Source organism: Pezoporus flaviventris, unplaced genomic scaffold (genome assembly GCF_033815535.1).
Source record: "Pezoporus flaviventris isolate CSIRO_AGI_PZ_B2104156 unplaced genomic scaffold, CSIRO_AGI_Pfla_v1 ptg000002l, whole genome shotgun sequence".
NCBI lineage: Eukaryota > Metazoa > Chordata > Aves > Psittaciformes > Psittacidae > Pezoporus > Pezoporus flaviventris.
In genome coordinates, this window is record NW_026892550.1 from 90,269,302 (window position 1) to 90,292,272 (window position 22,971).

Below are 22,971 nucleotides of genomic sequence, written 5' to 3' on the forward strand. Positions count from 1 at the left end.
AGCTGCTGCCGCCGCCGGCTCGCGGTGAGTGACCGGGGTGAGCCGGGCAGGGCCGCGTTTGTGCCGGCACGGCACACGTCTGGGTGTCCACGTACAGGCTGTGGGGTCGGAGCTGGCCCGTGCAGAGTGTTGGCAGGAGCGGGATGCGCTCCGCTCTGCAGCCCCAGTGGGGCTCCCGCTGCAGCAAGTGGGCTTAGCAGCCACTGCTGTGGGTCTGTAGTGTGACCCTTGCCCTGCGTCTCCTGGGCTGTCTCCGTCCCTTGATGTCCGCTGGCCACCGGGGCGGGCGCAGCAGTGGGGTTTTCCCCTTGCAGCCCGGCTCCCGCTCACTTCCCGGGGCGTGCGGGGCCAGGACGCTTGGGGACGGGCAGCCGGGTTCGCTTTCCACGGGGCTGGCGGAGACAGGGTTCCCTTCTGTCTTGTCCTTCGCCCTTCCTCCCCCTGGCCCTGTCCTTGGAAACGCTGTTTGTTTTGGTCGGTGAGTGCCAAGGTCCTGCCTCTGGTAACTGCTAAAAACATGGGGCCGGGGGAGGAGACAGGCAAAGAAACAGATGGAGGAAGAGGAGGAGCCGGCGGCGGTGCTGCTGCCCCGCCGAGGGTTGGGGGTCGGACAGGGTTGGGCATCCTCAGCCTCCCTCAGCGGTGTTTCTGGCCCTGGGCTGGGGCGCCTTGCCCCTAAATGCGGGAGGTGAGGGTGGCTGCCGTGGCCACGGACAGTGGGGGACACTGCTCATCTCGCTTTTACATAGTCTTAAACTCCTCTTCAAGAGAAGCCTGTATGTAAAGTGGAGAGCTGCGGAACTAGGAAGGTGAAGGTGGGAAATGACGGCTCTGAGCTGTGAAAAAGGAGGCATGAGCAAATTCCTTGACTCTTAACAAAGGCTCTTTTCTGCTCCGGTGCCGTGAGTGCTGCCAGAGGTGGAATCAGTGATAGGGAAACTCGAGCCCAAAGGAGATTCGGTCGGTGCCAGCTAGAAGATAGTAAGGATGTAAGCCTAGTAGAGTGAACAAAGTTAAGACACTTAAAGTGGTAAAACTGGACAGAGCACTTTAAAAGTGTGCATGGATGGAGTGATTTACTTGAATAAGCAGGGCTGTGGAAAAACTTTTCTTGACGATGTTACCTGAAGTTAAACCCATCCAGACTGTCTTTCACTCCCCCAAGATGCTTCATAAAATAACTTTTAAAGGAAGTCTTTGGGTATAAAAAGTGTGTGTGTTCTCTACACCTAATCTGATCTTGATCTTTATCAGTTATAACTGTATGATACAGTTACCGCATCACCCAGCCTGATAAGAGCAAGATGCCTTTAGGCATCTACAGTGTTGTATTCATTTCATCCAAGCTGTTTAAATTGCAGCAGAAACCGTGATAACTTAGTTAACTAGAATCTTGGGGTTTGTACACTTTGAAGATATTTTTATCTTGGCCTCCTATTTAGAGTTTTTCCTTAAAACCCTGTGAAATCGTACTGATTGAAATAGAGAAAACAGTGTATTGAAGCCCACTGTGAAGGAATTCAACCTAATATAAAAGTAAATGTCATTTATTTTCAATTCAGGAAGACTAAAGCAGGTTGTAACCACAGGCTGATCCTTTAATAGAATAGGTAGGATGTTAAACTGTGTATTAAAACAACAACCTAATATGTAATACCTAATGAACAATTAAAAAAAGTTCGGATTGTCTATTCAATATGGGGAGTTACAAAGAGATGTTGGAAGGTCAGAAGGATTTCTGAAATATTTTTACTTGGGAATTATATTAAACCTAAAGTTATATGTGAACTTGGCTTGTAATAATTTACAGCAAGCTCTGTGCTGTCTGGAACAGCAGCTCTTCCAGTGTTTAGGCTATAAAAAAAGGACCAAGTGACTTGGTTGTCTTTTGTTGTAACTACTTAGAAGTGCTTTTTTTTTTTTTTCTGGTTTGTACTTCCCTTTGATATGCTCAATGAATGTACTCTTGTCAGAGTTTTTTAGCTGTTGGGTAACATATTTAAAAACTGTAGATGACATGTCCACATTCTGCTTGCACGTTTGTCTGTGTTTACTTTGTTGTGCTTACTGCCTTGTTTATCTTTTAAACTTGTAATTTAGCAATAATGTTCTGAATCTGCAGAATGTACCTATTCTTCTTTACCATTCCATTTGAAGCATCCTACTCGGTAATACATTTACTGTGGCAAAGCTTTCAGTGTATTTTCAGTGTGTCATCTCCGGTTGCATTGTTGAAACTTGTTATTTAAAACCTCTTATTTAAATTGGGTCTTCTGAAGCACTCTGACAGCTCTGCTCTCTGTATGTGTGTATGTATTGTAGGAACAGCTATGGTCTCAGTACTTCAAAATATGTCATGGGCCTCTTTGAAATGCATGTATTTGTTGCTGAAAGATCCTTTACTGGGACTAATATGTAAAGATTTAATGTATATAGAATTTTACCATAATGGAATCATCATAGAGTGGATTGGGCTGGAAGGGACCTTAATGATCATCTAGTTCCAATACCCTTCCATGGGCAGGGACACCTTCCACGAGACCAGGTTGCTTAAAGCCCCATGCAACCTGGACTTGAACACTGCCAAGGATGGGGCTGCCACTTCTCTGGGCAACCTGTGCCAGGGCCTCAGAACCCTCATGATGAAGTTTTAATTTCTACCGTCATGATTTGGACCTCTTGGGAATCAAGACTGGGGCCGAAAATGGCAATACTGACTTTCCTCCATGACTGGTTGAGTATTTCTGTCAGAAGCACCTTGCAAATTTGAGTATTAACAAATTGGAGTTTTTATTAGGATTATTATGCTAAGAATTTTTTTTAATGATGATGTGAAAATTGTGTGAGAATTTTGGGGTTTTAATGGTCATGTAACTTCTTCCATGTTCTTAACACCTCGACTGGAGCAGTAACACATCTTGAAGTGCTCATACTAGGCAAGTGACTTGCAAGACCTTTTGGGCCAGTACGCTGCTAACAACATTAACTGAATCTTTCGATGGACCGCAGGCAACATTAACCTTTTGGAGGTTAGTTATTTTTGCATAAATAAAGTCATATACGTGACTAACACCTTGAAATACAGTGTTCTGCTGCTTATCCAGAAACAATAGCAGGAGGGCAATATAGGCTTTGCAGACTCTGTAGAGTTAAAGTGTTTAAGTGAGCAGTTCCATGTCAAGGACCTACAGGTAGGTTACGTGTCACAACTAGTTTCTGGCTGGCACTAGCCTTGATGTCTGCAGTGCATGTCTTAAGCGAAAAAGTAGTTTTGGTCTTTTGTGTAACATTAACTAGTGATTAATTTCTGATTGTAACTTAAATACAGTCTTCAAGTAAAAAAGAAATTCTCACCCTTTTGGTTTTGTGGGTTCTCTTGCAACTCTGTCTTTAGTCAATACTATTCTAAGTATCTGCTTGTTTTCAGTTGCTTGTTAGACATTATGAAATTGCTGGTTTAATAAGTTATGATGCTAAAGATAACAACAGTCTAGTCTTGAACCTATGACCTCTATCCCGATCAAACTGGCTTCTTCAGTAAGATGGTAAACTGTCAATTCTTGCTGCTGTGATTCTTTTCACAAAAAAAAAACCCCAATGTAATTACATAAATAAGGCACTCAAATGCATCTTTCCTCTTGGGAGAGGAGGAAGAGTAAGCATACACCTAACAAATGTTAATCATTGCAATTAACAGGGTAGTACTCATCAGTGTAATACCTCATCAGGTTATAAAGGCCTACTCAGGATGAGCTGGTACCCAAACACTCAAATGCTCCAAGCTGTAACTAGGTGCCAGTGTAAAGAAATCTTCATTTTTTACTCCCTTTTGTCTATCTCTTGGCCCTGTGATATGTTGATTCACATAAATACACACAAAAATCATCCTTTTGCTTCCAAAAGTGGTTTTTCCAAGTTCAACAGTTGTGAAGTGTGGTATTTCTTGCCTGCTGAAGCTGGTGCAATTCAATCATAGATGAAGTCATAGTACTTAAATTTGCTGGTGGAGGGTATTGTTGGCTGTGTCTCTGCATAAAATCTACTACAGAATGCTTTGTGGCTGTAATCAAAGATGGACAGCTACTTTTGGTATCTGGGCCAAATTCCTTTGGTAGTAATTGTGGCTGACTTCCAGTTCCTCATTTTAATATGATTAGGAGCATATTTTTTGCTTCCTGTCATACAACCATTAATCATCTCTATCGTACTATGCAGCTGTCTAAATTCTCTGCAGTTGCAGTTTATCTGCCTGGGAGGCAATTTCTTTATGTAGGCAAAGCACTATGAAGCATGACGTTTCTCAGTGTTATGCTGAATGTAATATTAAGAGGCCCAGTTACCATTTGATTTAAATCACAAAACCCATCCACCCTCACCATACCATTATTTCTGGGGTCTATGCCATTGTTGATCTGATTCTGAGCAAAAACCCACTTAAAGGCGGAGGCCAGGCTTTCAGCTACACCATGTCAGAATGTAGTATTCTGAATTATTTGCCTATTCTGCCCAGCAACTTCTGTTTGCTTCAAAATTGTTCCACTCAGTACAGTTTGTGGAAGGAAGCTAATTGCCAAACATCACTTGCTGGTGAAGTCAGGTGGGGGATGGTAACACCATGAGTTGCCTTTATGGATGTTGAGAATTTCTGAAGTTCTGACAACAGGCAACTTCTGGGGTTATGGTGGGTAACCTTGTATTTTTTTTTTTAATACAGTGAATTTACAGACTGTCTCTAACATAACCATGAGGGTATGAAACAGCAGAGGGTCCAAAGATTGCTTGCAAAACTGGTGTAGTTTGTTAATAACTGTGTGCTTCTGCATGTCAAGCCAGATCATTTCTGCAGCACCTTTTTAAGAAAGGTAGCTACTTGTTCTTTATTGGCAAAGTAATGATCAATATCTGACTTCTGAGAAATAAACAATAGTAAGAATTGGTTTTATTGCAAGTGTATTTTGTTTTTCCAGGTCTTGTGTACTGTAGCACCTAAAGTGAATCAGAATGCCTCTCAGTGATGACCATAACAGTGACTCAGAGTCTTCACGCCTCTCGGAAAGCACAGCTACTTCTAGCGACTCTGAATATTCAAGGCAGAGCTTTAACAGCGATTCTTCAAGCAAACCCAGTTCTCCAGCATGTAAGCCTATTTCAGCCTTACCTTCATTGTGCATAGGCGGATGAGGCTAACTTATTTCTCTTTGCTATTCTGGGTAGAACCTGGGATTCTGAATATCTGTTTAAGAGTATTATGAGAAAGGCATGGCTTTTTCTCTGCTGTGAAACAGTGCATCTGCTTGTGTCTGGAGCACCACCAGCAGCTGTATCCATGGGGGTCTCCCTGTGCACTCCTTCCCTTCAGAAAGTGTAAGAAAAGTGTGCCACTGTGGACATCCTAATCTTGATGTGGGTAGTGGTCTCCCACTCAACCAGATACAGCTTTATGCAAAGGGTGACTTTCTTCTGTTTGCTCTACACATTTAAAAATTAAATCTGTAGCTTACAGATTTATATTATAAGATCAAGTTACATGAAGTTAATCTCAAATTCCCCTTTTTTATTTCTTTCATAAATATTAGGATCAAACAGAAAACACACATTTGCACAAGGAATGTATTTTGAGTAATTGCTTGTTAGTGGAGCTGTAATTGGCAGCTGGCTATCTGTCTGTCTTTATTACCTGTCTTCAAAGGGTTAATTCCAAATACTAAATTAAAGGGCAGAATTTGGGGTTTAGAAACTTCTGGAATTACTCTTGCTTTCTAATGTAGAGTTTCTGTTATGATGTTAATGCCTATTTGTAAAAAAAAAAGTGTAATTTACAGAGCATCTGCTATGGAACATAAGTGGGGGTGTTCTCAAGTCTGTAACTTCAGAATCTTCTCTATAGGCAATAAAACCACAATATAGCCATTATATGCTCAGAATTATAATGGACATCTGGTATCTGTTATTGCCCAGGTTTTTGGTCTGGTGGATTTTACAGAAGAGTTAATAGCAAATCTGTGGAATGCAAGATCCTGTTTTAAAGGAAAAAAAATATCTTGCTTAAGATGCAAAAATATGAAATTGCTCTTCAAAATGTTATGAGGTTTATGTGGTATTACCCACACACACACACACCCCTGATAAGCTGGGAGTTTCCTGAGTTAGTGTTTTAAGAAGATATAAAGACCCAGTAATCCTAGGTTGTTTTTTCTAGAGTCCAAGTAGCAAGCAGCAAAGCTTCTAAATTTTAATATTTTTCAATTGCACTTATGAATTATAGATATTTGGCTTGAATGGATCTTGTTTGTTCCAGCAGCAAGTCCCCCTAAGATGATTACATTTGATGAACTGATGGCAGCTGCAAGAAATTTGACAAACTTGACCCTAGCTCATGAAATTGCTGTAAATGCAAATTTTTGCATAAAACATGAAGACTTGCCACAGAACAGGTAAGAGCCTGGATTTTGTGAAAAGCAGCACTGGGGTTGGGAAGAGAGTAAAATAAAATACTACCCCACCCCAAAAATAACCCAATCAAAACAAAAAACTATCAACGAAATCCAAACCAAAACCATTTTTTATCCTGCACCTCCAGGAGTCACTGTCAGCATGATCTTGCTTGGAACAAGTGGTGCAGTCCAGCTGAATTGATAGACTGTCTTGGCATGTTGCTCTGTTTTAAATGTCACAGAAGATAAAGGGTTAATGTAATACGAATGCGCATAGTGAAGATGAGTATTGGTTTGTTCTGTGCAGTACCAAGCCCTGTGGAAAAGGTGAAATGGTGGCTTTGTATGTAATAGTTCATTGGTGTGGTAGTATTAAGAAGGTAAAGCTCATCATGAGCATAGCTCTAACATTAGCCCCAGAAGCCATGCAGAAATACCTGGAGAACCAGAGGAAGCAAGACGTAACTTCCCTTATGTAGGTAGCTAAATAGACATGTCTGTGAGCAAGAGCAACTTAAAAATAACCCTGGTCTTTGCTTTGAGAAAACTTACATAAAAAAAAAGGGTATTTTTAATTGCGTAAGTCCCTTAACTGATAATTGGTTATATGACAGTAGTTTTTGAGAAAGCATAGTACAAAACATACAAGGTTAGAACAAGAGTACAGATCCAGTAAAGAAAAAGGGCAGTTAATACTACTTTACCCACATCTGAATTGCCAGCACCACTTTGTACCAGACACCTGTATTTTATAGAAGACTTGTCAGTCTAGATGATGGTTTGGGACCTGATGACCCACAGCCCAAGAAAGATGATTGCAGGGCACAGTAGCTGGTGAGGGGCATTTTCCCTCACCCCAGTGATTGTGATCAGACTAATCTAAATCACTTCTACCAATGATGAAAAATAGATGGGAGTCATTTCTGTATCTAATTGAATTATTACACAGTTTTGCAGGCACAGTGAAACAGATTGTACACAAGGCTTTTTGGGATCACTTGGAATCGGAACTGAATGAAGATCCTCCAGAATATGAACATGCTATCAAGCTCTTTGAGGAAATCAAGGAGGTAATGTTCTTCCTCTCCTGAGCCCCAGTATTGCTTTGTCAGCTTATGTCTGAAAGGCTCTGACTTCACTGAAGAGTCTGCTAACTCAGTCAACACCTTTATGTTTGTTCTTTAAAGATGAAAACAGAACTGCAAATAGGTGTAATTATAGTATATTTATATATATTATGATAAGTTGCAAGTCAGCTCTTCTCTCAAAGCTTTAAATTTCTCCTAGTTTCTTTCCAGCATGTACTGTGAGCTTATGGTATGAACAGGAGTATAAATGTGACTGTACCTGCTCATGTAGACTTTGTTTACCCACCTCCCTGGGCATTTCACGCTCCCAAGACCCACTCTCAGCAACTTTTCTGGCCCTTTAGATTGGATATTAAGAAAAATCTCTCCACTGAAAGGGTAGTCAGGTGTTGAAACAGGCTTCCCAGGGAAGTGGTGGAATCACCATCCCTGGAAGCGTTCAGAAGCTGTGTAGGTGCAGCCTTTAGTGACATGGTTTAGTGGTGGACTTAGCAGTTCTAGGGGAATGGTTTGACTTGATGATTATAAAGATCTTTTCCAGTCTTGTTGATTCTGTGATCATACACGGAAGCATGCACACCTTCAATCCCAGCATGATACTAAGTCTTTCAGAAGTTTGAGTTAGGAAATGTTTGTTTTATAGGGCAGTATCCAGACATGCTTTCTGTTTTACTAGAGCTTTGAGCTTTTTTGCAGAACTCTGCAGAGATAGTTTTAACGGTACTTCTTTCCTGCTACCTTAATGTTCAGTCTTAATGTGTCTTATTATAGTCAGTTAATACACTTGCCATTAAGATCTTATTTCAGCATGTTTACAAACTGGTTTGTTTTTTATTAATATGCTTTTTTATTTCCCCCCTACTTCAGATTCTTCTTTCCTTCCTGACTCCTGGAGCAAACAGGATTCAAAATCAGATTTGTGAAGTTCTAGATACGGATCTTATACGACAGCAAGCAGAACATAATGCTGTTGATGTTCATGGGCTAGCTAATTATGTTATCAACACTATGGGAAAGTTGTGTGCTCCAATAAGAGACAATGATATAAAACAGTTAAAAGCAACTGACAATATCGTAGAATTACTGAGGTTGGTATTCGGGTGTCTTGGGGGTTTTCAGATGAAAAACTCTTCTGAAAGAGCACTGGGCAGTGGAAGAGGGGGCATAGTCTTAAAAATTATGTCTTAAATTGTGTCAGTTTATATAACAACTGCTCTCAAACTATAGGAAAACTTATTTTTATACAGAAGTATTAAAGGGGAGAAGCTATGACATGCTGATAAGAATATTGTCTTACATTGTAATAAAATGGATAGAATGCCTAGATCAAGCAGTACCAGCTCTGACTAAGCCACTGAACAACAAAAAAACGCTCTTGCAGTAATCTGTTTCAGAGACTGCTTTTTCAGTCTTGTTCATCCTTACAAAGCTTACGCAGCACATTTGTACAGTTCCATCTTGAACTATTTAGTGCATGTAGGAGGCCAAAATTTACATTTTAAATACCTCTAGTAAAGATAAAATTATTTGAACTTGAGTAAAGCATAACTGGCAGAAACTAGTTTACTCTTTCTTAGGTACATGAAAACACTAAGAGTAGATGGAGCTGTTCTACTGTTTATTGCAACTTAGATCATATGCAGGGATCCAAGCTACTGGGATTGTTTCTCTTTGTACAAATTTAAATAAAAAGTTAACTTACGTTCATTTAGGCTGAAATGTACCAACTTACAGGTGCTGCATTTTGGTCTTGGTATCTGTGACACCAAACCTTACACACAATACTCCTTCAGGTATTCTGGAAGCTATATAACGGATCTCTTACACTGAAATACTGATGCAGTTTACTTCTACCAGAATTGAAGTTAAAGTACTAATGTAGATGTATCTCATATGTGATGGTTAAAATCAATAGACTAATTGTAAAATTTTAAATTTTCTCCTTTCAGACAAATATTCCGTGTTTTGGACCTGATGAAAATGGATATGGCAAATTACGCAATTCAAAACCTTAGACCATACCTTCAGCGTAATTTGGTGGACTACGAAAGAACAAAATTCCAGGAAATTCTTGAAGAAACACCAAGTAGGTATCCTGCTATCTTTAAATCAAAACTTCCTGAAAAAAAACCCCCAAAAAACTAAATACACACCTATTTAAAGACATGCTATAAAATCTATCAATTGCAGTTAATTTGGAGGAAAACTTCAGTTTCTTGTCTGGATCTAGCTGTCGCAAAAATTCTTTGATAAGCAAGCTACCAATGGGCAATTGCTTAACTTGCTGTAAAGTATGTTCATCTGTAATCTGGGGTGCTTTCAGATGAATTTGTATTTGCCGTATTGGTTTGTATCTGAAAAACAAACTGTAGCTCTTCCTGTCTGGAGACAGAAGCCCTGTATACTGAAAGATGAGACTTTATCTCTTTTGTATGCAGCTAGTCTATTGTTAGTTTGAAGTAAACCTATAAAACTAGTTAGTATGCATGAAAGTTGGGACAGGATCCTATTTTTAATAAACAAAAGGCAAGCTCTGAGGGAATACCTTAGCTGATGCAAAATCAACTTTATCCATTATTACAGGTTTTGCGTAATGTGGCTAAACAGGGTTCAGGAAACATTTTTCAAGAAGACAAAGTAACCTTACTAACATCTGGAGAAGGGGCTTCTGAAATAGGAACCCCAAGCCACTGATGCAGCTTGCAGTATTTATATATGCAGCCTGAGGAAAAACTGTGTTAACAACAAATGAAAAGCTATTGGAGTTCTTTCTCCCCTCTATTTTCCAGTCCTGTACCCCAACCTAGTAACTTGCCTTCCTGAAAAAAGAAAATAAGAAAATGCTCTGGGAATTCTGAGGCTGCTTTTACCCCAAGATCTTGGCTGAAGTCTTAACAATTTGTTGCTGGGTTAATACAAGCTAGCTGGGATATTAAGGTGACCAGTGGAAGACATGTGGGGAAAAAAAAATGAAGGGAAGAATTTACATGTTAAAACTCAGCTGTCCACTATGTTTGAGTCTTCAGAAGTCATACTCTTGTTTATGAGTACAACTCTTTTCCTCAAGGTAGTGCTTATTTTGATGAGAACATGCAGTAAATCTGTACTGATTTGCAATGCTTAGGTGCCCTGGACCTCACAACAGAATGGATAAAGGAATCTATACAAGATGAATTGTCATCTACTTCTGATGAATCTTCATCATCCCCTGGTGCTGATAGTAGTTCTAAAAGAACCATTAGTCCTACACTGGTGCTAAACAATGGCTACTTGAAACTGTTACAGTGGAATTATCACAAAACAATTCCAGAGGTAGGAAGTGTATTTCAGTGTCTTCAGATTTCTAGCTATATGAAAATATTTGTGTAGTATAGTAATCCTTCTGTTGATAACTAAGTGAAGTATTCTCTTACACTTCTTAAATTTCCGAGTAGTAAATTCAGAGTATGTGCTAGTGTAGTGTCTGAAATACAAGATGTGCAGCAACTAGAAAAGAACAATGTAAACCTTGTCTTGATTCTATCCCATCATAGCTCACCAGCTCCATCCTGTGAGCAGTCTTGGCCATGGTCACAGGCTGGGCCTGGTACTGCCAGCTCCTGGCTTTGTGTACCTTCAAGGGAACTGATTATAGCATTCTGTTTTCCTAAGAGCAGCAGGAATTAGTGGGATTGCTCTTCCTTTAGAACAGAATCAATGAAAACTTGAAGCCCTGTAAAGCAGATACTCATCCTTTTGCAGTGTATATAAACTATTGCTTTGAGAATCAGTGTTCAGTTTTTCCTACCAGCTCCTGATCACTGACCTCTGCAACTTTCCATAAAGCCAATTTGAAATTGTCCATCAGTCAGAGCTAAAATTAGCATCTGCAATGAGCTCCTTAGCTATACTTAGGGTAGCCTTTTAGAGAACTTGCTGAATATATGGGGAGGCTTTTAGTGTTCTCAGTCAGTGGACACAAGGGAAACCACCTTGTTTTTACCTTAATTTGAAAAGCTTCGAATAATAGCTACACACAGGTATCCTCTGGTGAATGTAGTTTGCCATACTATGAAACTACTGAGTGTTAATGCCCCTGCGCTTCACAGTGAAGGGATTTGGTTAGGATTGAACTCTTTCTAACCTAAAAAATCACTCCAGCTACATTTTACTGTGGGAATTACAGTCTTGGTATGATCAACTGCGTGTTTGCCTGTAACAGGTTATGAATCACTTGCAGAACTTGCTCTGGTGGTTGAGCTTGTGGTTGTCATGCACAGTTGTTCATCACTGTCTGTCAGTTCCAGATTGCCATTTTTCAAAGAACAGCTGAATCCAGAAGACTGTTGTCTGTAACCTTGATCACTGCAATGTCCTCTGGATCCCTTGAGCATTTTGCTTTGTTGAATTGTTGGTTGCAAATTTCCATTAGCAGTGATGAGGAATAACATGCAATGTCCTTTGTTTGCTCTGCACTGAAGACATTACCTTTCTTCCTGCCATAGGCTTACTTCTGGTACTCATACATAATGTTACTTTGTGCAATATTACATATTCAGAGTATTTCAGCTGCTGTCTCTTCTGACATTGTGTATTTGTGTTTAAAAAATGTCAGTGCTTCATGACTATATCCTGTATCTGTCCTTTTTCCTGCTTCTCTCCCTCTGTATTCCTAAATTAGTATTATTGTTTCAATTCCAGACTCTAATAACAGACGAAGCTCGTCTTCAGGAGTTGAGAGAAAAGCTCAAACAATTACAGATCATAGCTTGTGTTTGTCTTATAACAAACAATATGGTGGGTGCAGCAATTGTAGATGTGCCTGATTTTGCTGAGCAGCTGAAAAGGATCTCTCTTCCTCTTCTTGAAGGCATGAACAAGAAGTAAGGTCTTATTTTTTTATCACTCTTCATATTCATTTATTTATATTAAACAGGAAATACTAGGTGGATCTGAAAACCCTTGGAAACAACTCAAATGTCATAGCCAGTGCTTGTTAATAATAGGAAAATATAAGATTTTAATAACCTGATCTGTATTCCCTTGAAAATGCAAGTCCACTCTGTTAGGCACATACTTTCAAAGGTATATTTTAATGAAATCTTAATCTTGATGTTAGTATACAGAACTTTGGGCTCTAGTACTAAAGTTCATTCATATGCTCCTAATACTGAAGAGGCTCTGGCAATACATTCACTGAATTGTCTTGCCAGTTGCTTCAAACTAGTTATAGTTAAAACTATTTGGCTGCTTATTTCTGCTGCCTGCAAGTAAGTGATGTGATCTCAAGGAGTGTCTTAAAATAGTTTTTCCACTCTGCTTTTTCTTACAAAATACTATGCATGTGGCCCAGGAAAACACCTTAGCGTAATGGAAAAATGAAGTGGTGTCACTGCTGTACACTTGAAATTATTTTTTATGTTAGGTACTTATTTTATTTTCTACATGAAGATTTGTGCTCTACCTGTAGATACTTGTAAATCTGCAAAAGAGAACTTTCCTAAATTCTTTTATTGCAGATGGTGGGTTTAAAATAAAAGGGGAAAAAGACAAGTAAGGTCACTTTACAACCTATGCTCTAGAAACTGCTGAAGTTAATGCTTTTCTCTTTCTTTCTTTCTTCCAGAACTTTTGATTTGAAGGAGGCTCTGGATGCTATAGGTGTCCAAATTTGCAGTAAAGTGAACAGGTCTCTAACTGAAAAAGGTCTTCCCACTCTTGATGAAGAAATGCAGAGTAATTTAATGGGTCAAATTGCTCATATTGTAGAGGAGAATAATCCTGTCTGTTCCTTGATTGGTTAGTAAGATTATGTATAATTGTTGTCTTGTATGTGTTATGTCATATATCAACTTACTCCCAGCAAGCTTAATCAGATGTGTAATTATTTTTAAAAACACTTTTTACTGGGGCAACTAAGAGTAATGAAATCTTTACATAAAGAGGGTGTTCTTAGTGTGCTGTAGAGCATGGCTATTCACAGCTAGAAATACTTTAAAAAGTGCCTGAAGAAACAAGCCTTGACATGCTCATATTTTGGTGGAGAACTGAGAAAAATGAGTACTATTCACTCTTCCTTCTGTCAGTTCTGGGTTTAAACTTAGTGTTTTTTGTAATTTGAGTCTACTTAGGTAATGTAACTTGTTTGCAGCAGGTTTATGCTGCATCCAGCTTGCAGGAGCCAACTTCAAGAAGCTTTCAGTATTGTTTCCCACCACAACACAGGCTTGGGAAAGAGTTGTTACCCACGCTGCTGGATTTTGTGCTGTGCTGATGTATAGGGTGCTTACAAAGTGACTATGGCTTCAGCTTGGGCTCTCTTGTTCTGAGTGTACTTTATATTTTATTTCAGACAAACGGATCCAGTTCTTCCTGAGAAGCTTGCTTGCTCTTCCCAGTTTTCAGAAGTCTATGCCTACCATGCCAGGAGGCCTTTCCGTGATTCAGACAGAAATGGAGCTTGTTGGATCTCAGTATGCAAGCATTGTAAACTTTAATAAACAAGTGTATGGACCCTTCTACGCAAACATACTTAGAAAACTACTTTTTCGTGAGACACCTATGGGAAAAGCAGAAACAGGAACAGCAACAGCTACCAGTTAAAAATTTTCACCTATTTCTTTACCCCTTTTTTTATCTTCCAAAGTGATCTGTCTTCCCTACTAAGAATAGTCCACTCCAGTGAATAGCAGTGAGAGAGATCTTGTAAAATGTATACAGATAGCTTCTGAAATTCACTGGAAAGACATTTAAGTTCAAGGACATACATATTTTAATAGAATAAATTCGTTTGATGCATTTTGTCACTTGTGAACTATTAGTTCTCATGGCAAGCATTTATGATTTGCATTGGGAAGGGACTGGTGCTGCAGAAAATACATGGACTCAGTCAGAGATCAATGTGATCAGAAAAAAGCCATTTGTTCCAAAGCCTTAACTCCTTATATACTTTTTCTTACAAACACAGTGATTTGGCATATTATGATTGGATACATATCTTGAAGACCCTTAGGGACTAACATATAATTTAAGCACAGGTGTGAGAACCTGACCTCAAAAGCTTGCCAACAGTCCGCAGTTCTCATAACTCAGTGAATTCCTGCTTCTTCTTATCTTGCTTGCTTAAGCTTCCTCGGGCCTTGCTGTGTCTTTTGGGATTATTCAGAGTTCATGTACCAAATATCCATTCTCCTGTGAGAACACTGTGTCCACATCTCCCCCTTTTAGTTTTATCTATCTTTTGGATGACCCTATGTGAGCAGGGGATTTAGGCTAGTTTGTATCTCCAACATCTACCAACTACAGGCTGCTGGACCTGCCCTTTTTTCTGCTGTATGGCTCTCTGATAACAGGGGAGGCCGTCTTTCACATCAAGGTCTGGCATGGCATGTGTCCCCACTGCTCCACACCTGCTGGGTTGCAGCCAACAGTGGAGCTACAGGTTTTTCTTGGTGGCAAACACAGAGGCCAACCCAGTCTTGCCCTTGACTGTTGTAGCAGGCATTTGGTCAGTCTCAGTCCTTGCACCTTGTCAATGCAGAGTTTCACCTGCTTCATCCAGTAACAAGTTGCTACTATGGTAAGGCACACACAGATTTACATTAGCAGAGTAACTATTAACAGAGTGCAGCAGCATGTTGAAGATGCTGATGGCAGCGAGGGACTAGCCAAAGAAATTTCTTACCAGTGGAGTTCTCCCACCCTCTTAATTTGTTCCATTACCTGCTTTATAACGCTACCATTGTATTAGAATCTTTCTAGCTTTTGCCTTAGCATTTTCTAACAGCTGCTGCAAATTTGCATGCTCTAACATCTTTTTTACAAGTGACAAATCCATACAATATAAGGTGTAGTTTCTTATTAGCAAGTGGCTAGTAAATACAAGTGGTTTTATACACAAAATCACAGCTTCTAATAAGTTCTAATTTACAAGCACACATATTCAAGTTGTTACTTTTCAGTTGCCTCCAAGTGATGTTTTGCAATCATTCATTTTTCTCTTCCTCTGTCTCATTCTGCTTGGGGTATTCATGGTCAGCTCCTGTAGCTGAGGCATCGGGTTCCTCCGCTCATCTGTCCAGCTCATAGCAAGGCTTGACAAGCGTTGCAGGCAGTTGCCATGGACCTGTAGGCAGGAGGACGCAAATATAGTCAAGGAGTTTGCTGCATGAGGCTGGCACAGTACTTGGTTTTTTTTTGCCACCATTAAAACAATGTTATTTTTTCAACTTAAATATATTTATATATAGCAATGCAATTATGAAATGAGAAAACAATTGTAGGTAAAATGTACTGTGCTTACATTGTATTTTTGTAGAGCAACACCTAATACAACACTCAAATTTCTGAAAAGACTTTAATATAAGAACTGCTTTTGTAACCAAAACCAGATTCGTACTAGGCCAAGTTCTGGTACTCCTGCAACTACTGGAATGAGAACTTGGCCTCTGTTAATATTAGGGAATGCCAGTGTTGTAAGCTGTATGAAGTATAGCAGTTACAGAAGAAGCATGCACCATTTGAAGTAGGAATCATTCACAACTTCTGAACTGTAATTGAGATTAATGATAAGCACCTAAGAAACATCATGTTGATGGGAGGGGGGTGGAGTTACTTTCTGTATATAATGTTTATAAGCATTTTGTTTATCCAGTGGTGGTCGTACAGCTCTTAAATCTAACCTTTAATATGTGTATGTACTAATCTTTGATCTTAATGGGTATTAAGTATTTTTAAGTTAGGTCTTTCTGACCTTTATTCCTAAAAGCACTTGAAAGTGACCTTAGAGAGTACCACAGAGCAACTTCCCCCTTTTATATTCTGTTGGATGAGGGCGTAAGCTTTTCAAAGGATATCCTGGGGTCTGAAAGCAAGAACCCAAGTGATTAGTCATTCTGAAAATGTGATTGATTGAGTTCACTTTCACTCATTTTGTGAGAAATACTGCGGTTTTCTTTAAAGTTCTTTGTAATAGTCCCCAGTATTTAGTTCCCATTTAAGGCATCAGGAATCTTGCATACAGAAAATGAACAGGCTTGAAATTGAGAAATGTGGAAATAAACTGTAAGTTTACACAGCTTTATTTTGCATATTTCAGATTACTGGGAATAGATACTGCTGGAATACGTATTATAGATATGTTATCTATGAAACTGAATCTTAATTTACTTGAAAATAATCTTTTAATATATTACTACATAATAGTCCTTTTTAAAATGTCATATATAAACTCCATATGGTACAAGTTATATAGCTTGTTCTAATATTTTATATTACAATCTATTTTTTATGAAGAGACAAGATAACCCATAAAAGCTTAATGTGTCCCAAAAATCGTGTATGTACATTACTGTGTCTTACCATAAAGGTCTAAAAAACCTGGGCATTATTAGCACTGTGGTTTTGTAGTCCGTTTCTAGAGAATTGTGTACTCTTTTTGGTAAGGGAAATGACTTCTGGTCAGTTGTTCCTCACTGTTGAAGAATTTTGGTCACATGTACATAAGAAACTTTCTCCAAAATGCCTTTTTAGAAAGGAAATTTCTGTAGTGCACTTCTGCTCTATCCCTTGTAAAAAACATTGCACAAAATAAAGACGAATGCGTATTTTAAAGGGAACTGTTTCCTGAAGCCTGAAAAACCAGTGAGAAAGAAACTCCTAGAATATAGGAATTGTGCCACTAGGTAGAACAGGCTTGCTTAGATGAATATGAAATTTTGATATGCAATTCAAAATCATCAAGAGAAGAATGCATTTCAAAGGCAATTATGGGAAGTTAAATCCTAGTGAATTGCTGCATCTTTGGAAAGACATAAACTATTTTAAGCTTCAGCCAAAAGAGGATCTTATCAGTGTTTGAAGATGATTTATAACAGGATTATGATTTTTTATAATATTTTATATGCATTCTATTATTAAATACAACTATAGATCTTCAATGTTCTGGGGAAACTCTCATACTAGGTTTTACCAGTAAATACTCAAATGAGGGTTTGTTGGGGTTTTTGGTGGTTAACTAGCAAGGGGCATTTTATAGCATGGCCTATGTTTCAACTGATTGTTTAATGTACCTTAATTTTTATTTAATGTTTGAAGCTTAGGCACTGCATCAATTTAATGTCATGTGTTGCATGCTGTTGACACTGCCGTGGCTGAAATGCACTTGCCTTTACTCTGAAGTTGTCCTTGTGAAGCAAGATGTAATTCTGTAGCAGCTTTCCCTGATGAAATGAATATTTGAGGGTTTGTATGCATTAAATTCTTTGTGATATGACTGGTGGTGAGAAGTCATTTATGCCAACTTTCTGAGATGTAATGGATTATTAAATGCTGAAGATAAATGATTGCACTAATAACACATCGTGATTCAAATTTCTCAGTTGTAGGTGGAGTCTAGAGCTCTGATTTAAACTGGGCTACACAAATAACATTCAAAACAGTTGTGTGCTTAACTCAGATTCCTTGGAAGAAGGTTGTATTTGGTTTGCAGGGCATGGTTTTGACAGCAGGGTGCCTACAGGGGCAGCTTCTGTGAGCTGCTGGAAGCTTTGCCCCATGTCCAATAAAGCCAATGGCTTCAAAACAGACCTGCTACTGGCCAAGGCTGAGCCTCCCATCAGTAATGGTAGCACCGCTGGGGTAACACAGTTAACAAGGAGAAAGAAAAAAACCTGATGTACAACAGCAGCCAAAAGAGGGGAGTGAGAGTATGTGAGAGGTCATAGTACACGTAAGTAACGTGTACACGTTAAGGTAACGTGTACTTTATCACAGCTCCACTCTTGGGAATGATAAAATAGATGGGAGGCTTCAGACTGGCCGATACTGGGGTAGAGGGCAATGACAGATCCCCATAGTGAGTGGCAGTAAAGGCATGGGTAAGCATTCTGTTCTTCCTGTAAAATCTCTTAATCTCCTAGAATCACAGAATGGTTTGAGGTCCTTGGTTTAGAAAGGTAATAATAAACTCTTAATCCTCTGAACATCATTGTTTGTTTATTACTGTTTTCTATTGTGGAAGTAATCATGATTTCTGATTATATACTAATGGAGGAGGCTACAGGTCACTGGACTGAAACAGTTACTCTTTGAGCACGTCCTTAGATAGATGGAAGGGCATGAAGGTTGTTGCAGCACTGCTGTGTGTTGAAATCTTCAGGCTGACTGTATTAGGCAGGAAGCTAAATGGAAGTGATATGAAATGTTGCTACTCTCAGGTTTAACCTGGGCCTTCACGTCCGGGATGTATGCGTGGAGCCCAGACCAAACTCAGTCAGCTGTTAATGCAGAATGTGAGCCAGAGCAGAGGTGTGTGCGCAAGTACTGTTTGCACTCTACTTTTAAAATGTGCTTAGCAACTGTTATACATGAACCGGCAAAAGCTTTTTGTCACGGGAATTTAAAAGATCAGAAATGCTTCTTCGTTTAAATTAAACTGGGGAAGAGGAGGAGTCCTGTTAACTGTGATTTGGGCATCTCTATAGCACTTGGGGGGAAAAAAGGCTGTAGGTGATCCAGCTGCAGCACTGAACACTAAGCTTGGAAAGAGGCAACAACAGGATTTTCTGTAAGCTTTTCTTTGCATCCTAAACATTGTAAAATATCAGCACCCCCTTGCTCTGTGCCCTCGTGTGTGTGTCAGCCCGCTCCCCAGGTTCAGAGGGAGACCCCCAAACGCTAACAGGCATTAAAGTCCCCTCCGAGGAGCCAGAGCATCGGGGGAAGAGGAGGTTGGAGAGACCCGGCAGCCCCCACTTTCGCCCCGTTTACCTGCGTGTGTTTCCGTGCTCACCCCGCCAGGGCCCCGGGGCCACGGAACGTTCGTGCACTGCGCGGCTGTGGCGGGAGGACGCGTTTGGCTGCGGCACACCGGTCCCTCGCCGTCAGCCTCCGCTGCGGTTTCTGTGCGGGGCTGGGGATGGAGGCGCTGGCGGAGGAGCTGGGGGCCCTGACCCCAGAGCAGGCGGCGGCTCCCGTGGACACGGTGGAGGTTAGCGGCGGCGGGGAAGGGGCGGCACGCGTAATGGGGGTCTCCGTTCCTGGGGTTGCCCAGGAGCAAAGAGGCCTGTGCCCTCTGCGGTTTTTCCTTAAAGTTTGAGGGTTGCCTGGCGTGGGGATAGGGAGGAAGTGAAGGAGGCTGTGTGTCAGGTTCCTTTGGCTTCACTGGGCTTCGTGTTTGGAAAGAGCACGTCAGAAATGGAGCCCAAAAGCCTTGTGCTGCGATTTGCCATGAGTTCCTCTACCAGTTCCACCGTGAAGGATTATTACACCACAACTACAGCGCTGACATGTGCTTCTGAATGTCAGACTAAAGTGGTGATGATTTATGACTGTTACAGTATGCTCTCTCCCCTGGAGCCAAGTGCTGCAGCCTCGTGGTGTGGCCTCTGGCCCTCACCTTTACCCTCAACCCGCATCCCTCATCTCAAGTGAGGGGTGGGCTCCCCATGCCATGGGGGGTGAAGGTGGGGCTGAGGCAAGAAGATGTTCCCAGTGGTCATCAAAGAATAGAAATGGAGGAAAGTTTGTAGGAACCTTGGTATACTTGGACTGCACTTTGTTTGATATCAAACTTTGTGTTGCGTCAAACTTTGATAGTTTTGCTAAATCGCTGTAGGAGTCAAGGTACTGTTAGGTTTTACAGAGACTCATGTCTGCAAGTGCCGTTCCTGGGACTGAGATTCTTGCATGTGTTTGTCAAGGAAAAGTTGTAGCAAGTCTTCCCTTGCTAGGAATATAATTTACAGTGTTAACGACCAAAACCCCATGGCATTTGTTCTTAAATGAGGGTGTGTTAGTAAGGAATTTTCTAAGAAATATATGTTCCCACATCAGTTGCTTTTAGAAAAGAGAATGCCCCGTTGCGTCCTGAGTAAATACTCCATAGTACATATAGCTTATTAAGATGATCTGAGTCATCTCTCTCTTTTGTTTTTACTCATCTAGGTTGGTTTTACAGTCTGTTTTTATAAATGGATCTGTTTTTAAATAACATTAGTGTTTAAAATTGTAACAACAACAATAGTAATAAACCAAACTCAAGCTTAAGCCTCTTAGATGCTTGTTCACTCTTTGGAAAGATATTTCAAACAGTTTTTTGTTTTCAGGAAAAATGGAGACTTCTTCCAGCATTTCTGAAGGTTAGTGCGGTGCATGCATTTCATGGCATGAATATTTTGTCTCTTTTCTAACTTTACATTCCTCTCCTAGCTTTTGTTGTTTCCCAGGATACCTGTCCTCACCTGTGTGGATTTTGCTGTTATTTTTTTCTTAATTCCAATACAATTACAGATAAAGTCATTACGTAGATAGGTTTCTTGATTAATTTACAGATTAATTTGTGGGGGTATTCTTTTTGATCATAGAATCATAGAATAGTTAGGGTTGGAAAGGACCTTAAGATCATCTAGTTCCACCCCCCCTGTTTTCAATGAACATTGTATATATGTAATGTTTCCAGATCATTTTGCTGGTTTGCTGGCACTCAGAGATCCTGTCATGGTCTTTATAAAAGACTGGGTGTTAAGTTTGTAGTTGTGTTTGTCATAGGAATCATATAACTACAGTTCTGGGTTCTGCAAAGGCTTGAATATATGTATATCTTCCCTTGTGAAGTCACAGCCTGACAGAACTCAGATTGCTAGTGTCTTTATTTCAGTGCTACTCATTTAATCTGGTATTAGTTTAAGGCACAGTTCTATATAAAATGCCATTGGATGTAATAGCAGGACTAACAGTTGGAAGTGAGGGAGGAGAAAGGCAGTAATGAAAATTGTATCATAAAGGTGATAGGTAAAGTCTATGATGTTCATAGTACCTTCAGGGAATTGCAACCACCTCTGCACCCATCGTCAGTCTTGAGAAATGTTTCCCACTTCAGCAAGCTTCTTTTCAACCTCACTATGTTAATTCCTTTCCTTCCCAGTTTCTTCTTTCTTTCCTTCTCTGCCCTTCTCTTTTTGTTGTACCCGTGAGTGTTTGATCCTGGCAGGAAAACAAAGCTCAAAAGCCAGTTACTGATTGTGTATGTTTTCACTTTGGCTCAGGGCTCTGAAGATGCTTCAGGGCCCTAATGAATCCTGTTTCTGTGTCTCTCCTAGCAACCACATGGACTTCCATCACAAGCTTGAGCTACTGATATTGTCTGAATTCTTGAGACTGTGAAAAAGGGAGGGTTGCTGCTGATTGTGAGGTGCAATTTGCTGTGTGCTTTATGCCAAGTGTATCCATCCCACATTATTTCCAGCCAGTGAGCCCTTTGCTACCAGGCTGCTGATGGTGGTCTGGCCTGTCTGTTGCATGTTGATTTATTTACGCCAGCAGTGATACAGTTATACAAAGCTGATATTGTGCATTACAGTTTCTAAAGTGGAGTTTTCTTCAATAAAGCTGTTGAGATCACCTCATTGAAAAATAGAGCTACCAGCCTGATTTCTAATAAATCCATAATATTTTCCATAGTAAATCCATAATAATAAATCTAATAAATCTATAATAAATCCATAATATTTTTCTTGCCTATATCATATGATGTGCAGTGTTGTTGTAAATTAGGGAAAATCATATCTGAAGAGTTCTGCTCTGGAGTCATTTCTCCTTTGTCTTAACCCATGGAGGTTTCAATGAGAAGCCTGATTTGTCATTCTAAGCTTATTTCCTACTAATAATTTTAGAAAGAACTGTTGCCTACCACACAAACAATGTAAATGTGTCTCTATATATGAAGTTTTAAGTCTTACAGCATGTTATTTGTCATGGGATGTTTCAAAGCTTAAAGCCCTCTGTAAGCATGTAAGCACATGTCAATATCAGCTAGCAGTCTTTCCTTTTCAAGGCTGGATTTTGCACTGCAGTGAGGATCATTACACCTTTTATTTCTGCAAATGCCAATCTGTTAACAAAATTAATGCTTCTCTTAGTATTCCTTCAAGCCAAAATCTTTCTTCATTTCTTGAATCCCAGATAATTTTATTTAGTATAATACCCCTTCTTTTGATTACTCTAAATACCTTAAACTTAAATCCTTGAAATGTATCGTATCAACCCATTACCTGGGAGAACTGGGTTATGTTTATTGTGTGATGTTACCCCTGCGCATGTCCTCACTTCCTGCCTACAAATCAAACTCAGATTTCTTAGCAGTGTCCTGCCCTCCTGTGACTGTTTCCTTGCTTATTGACCTCTTTCACACCCCACTTCTGTTCCATCTGCCCCATCTCACTTGCCATCCCTCTCATTCTTTATGTTAACTGCTCTTGTTAGGGTGCAGGCAGCTTTTTTCTCAAGCAGCACACATGGCTAATTTTAAGCTAAATGCTTAGAATTATTTCAGAATAACAGCAATCTGACAAAAGATTTTCCCTTGTATTGGCTCTTGTTTGTGTATGTGAATTTCAAAGTCTATTGGGTGTTTATTTGGTACAGCTACGGATTTATTTTTCTGACTCAAAAGGCAATGACAGCTCATGGCG

At 39.9% G+C, this 22,971-nt stretch overlaps 2 protein-coding genes across 8 annotated transcripts in view; both read left to right on the plus strand.

Moving 5' to 3' along the window:
• Window positions 1–1,250: 1,250 nt before the first annotated feature.
• On the plus strand, window positions 1,251–14,359 carry TCP11L2 (t-complex 11 like 2). 7 transcript variants are annotated; one of them, XM_061445051.1, is made up of 11 exons: window positions 1,251–3,029; window positions 4,715–4,862; window positions 4,950–5,137; window positions 6,299–6,434; window positions 7,384–7,504; window positions 8,390–8,610; window positions 9,472–9,608; window positions 10,647–10,834; window positions 12,203–12,384; window positions 13,128–13,300; window positions 13,854–14,359. In XM_061445051.1, exons 3-11 carry the CDS (start codon window positions 5,002–5,004, stop codon window positions 14,102–14,104), a joined length of 1,545 nt encoding a protein of 514 aa, XP_061301035.1. In that variant the 5' UTR covers window positions 1,251–3,029; window positions 4,715–4,862; window positions 4,950–5,001; the 3' UTR covers window positions 14,105–14,359. The 7 variants fall into 7 exon arrangements, with proteins under 7 accessions (XP_061301035.1, XP_061301031.1, XP_061301034.1 ...); XM_061445047.1 differs by having other exon boundaries at window positions 4,968–5,137; XM_061445050.1 differs by having other exon boundaries at window positions 4,726–4,862; window positions 4,968–5,137.
• Window positions 14,360–19,345: 4,986 nt separating this feature from the next.
• Window positions 19,346–22,971, plus strand: part of POLR3B (RNA polymerase III subunit B) — a 74,024-nt gene continuing 70,398 nt past the window's right edge. The window contains exons 1-2 of the mRNA XM_061445043.1: window positions 19,346–19,490; window positions 20,608–20,640. Of these exons, the coding sequence (XP_061301027.1) occupies window positions 19,419–19,490; window positions 20,608–20,640 (105 nt within the window). The 5' untranslated portion in view covers window positions 19,346–19,418. The remainder of the gene's footprint in view (window positions 19,491–20,607; window positions 20,641–22,971) is intronic.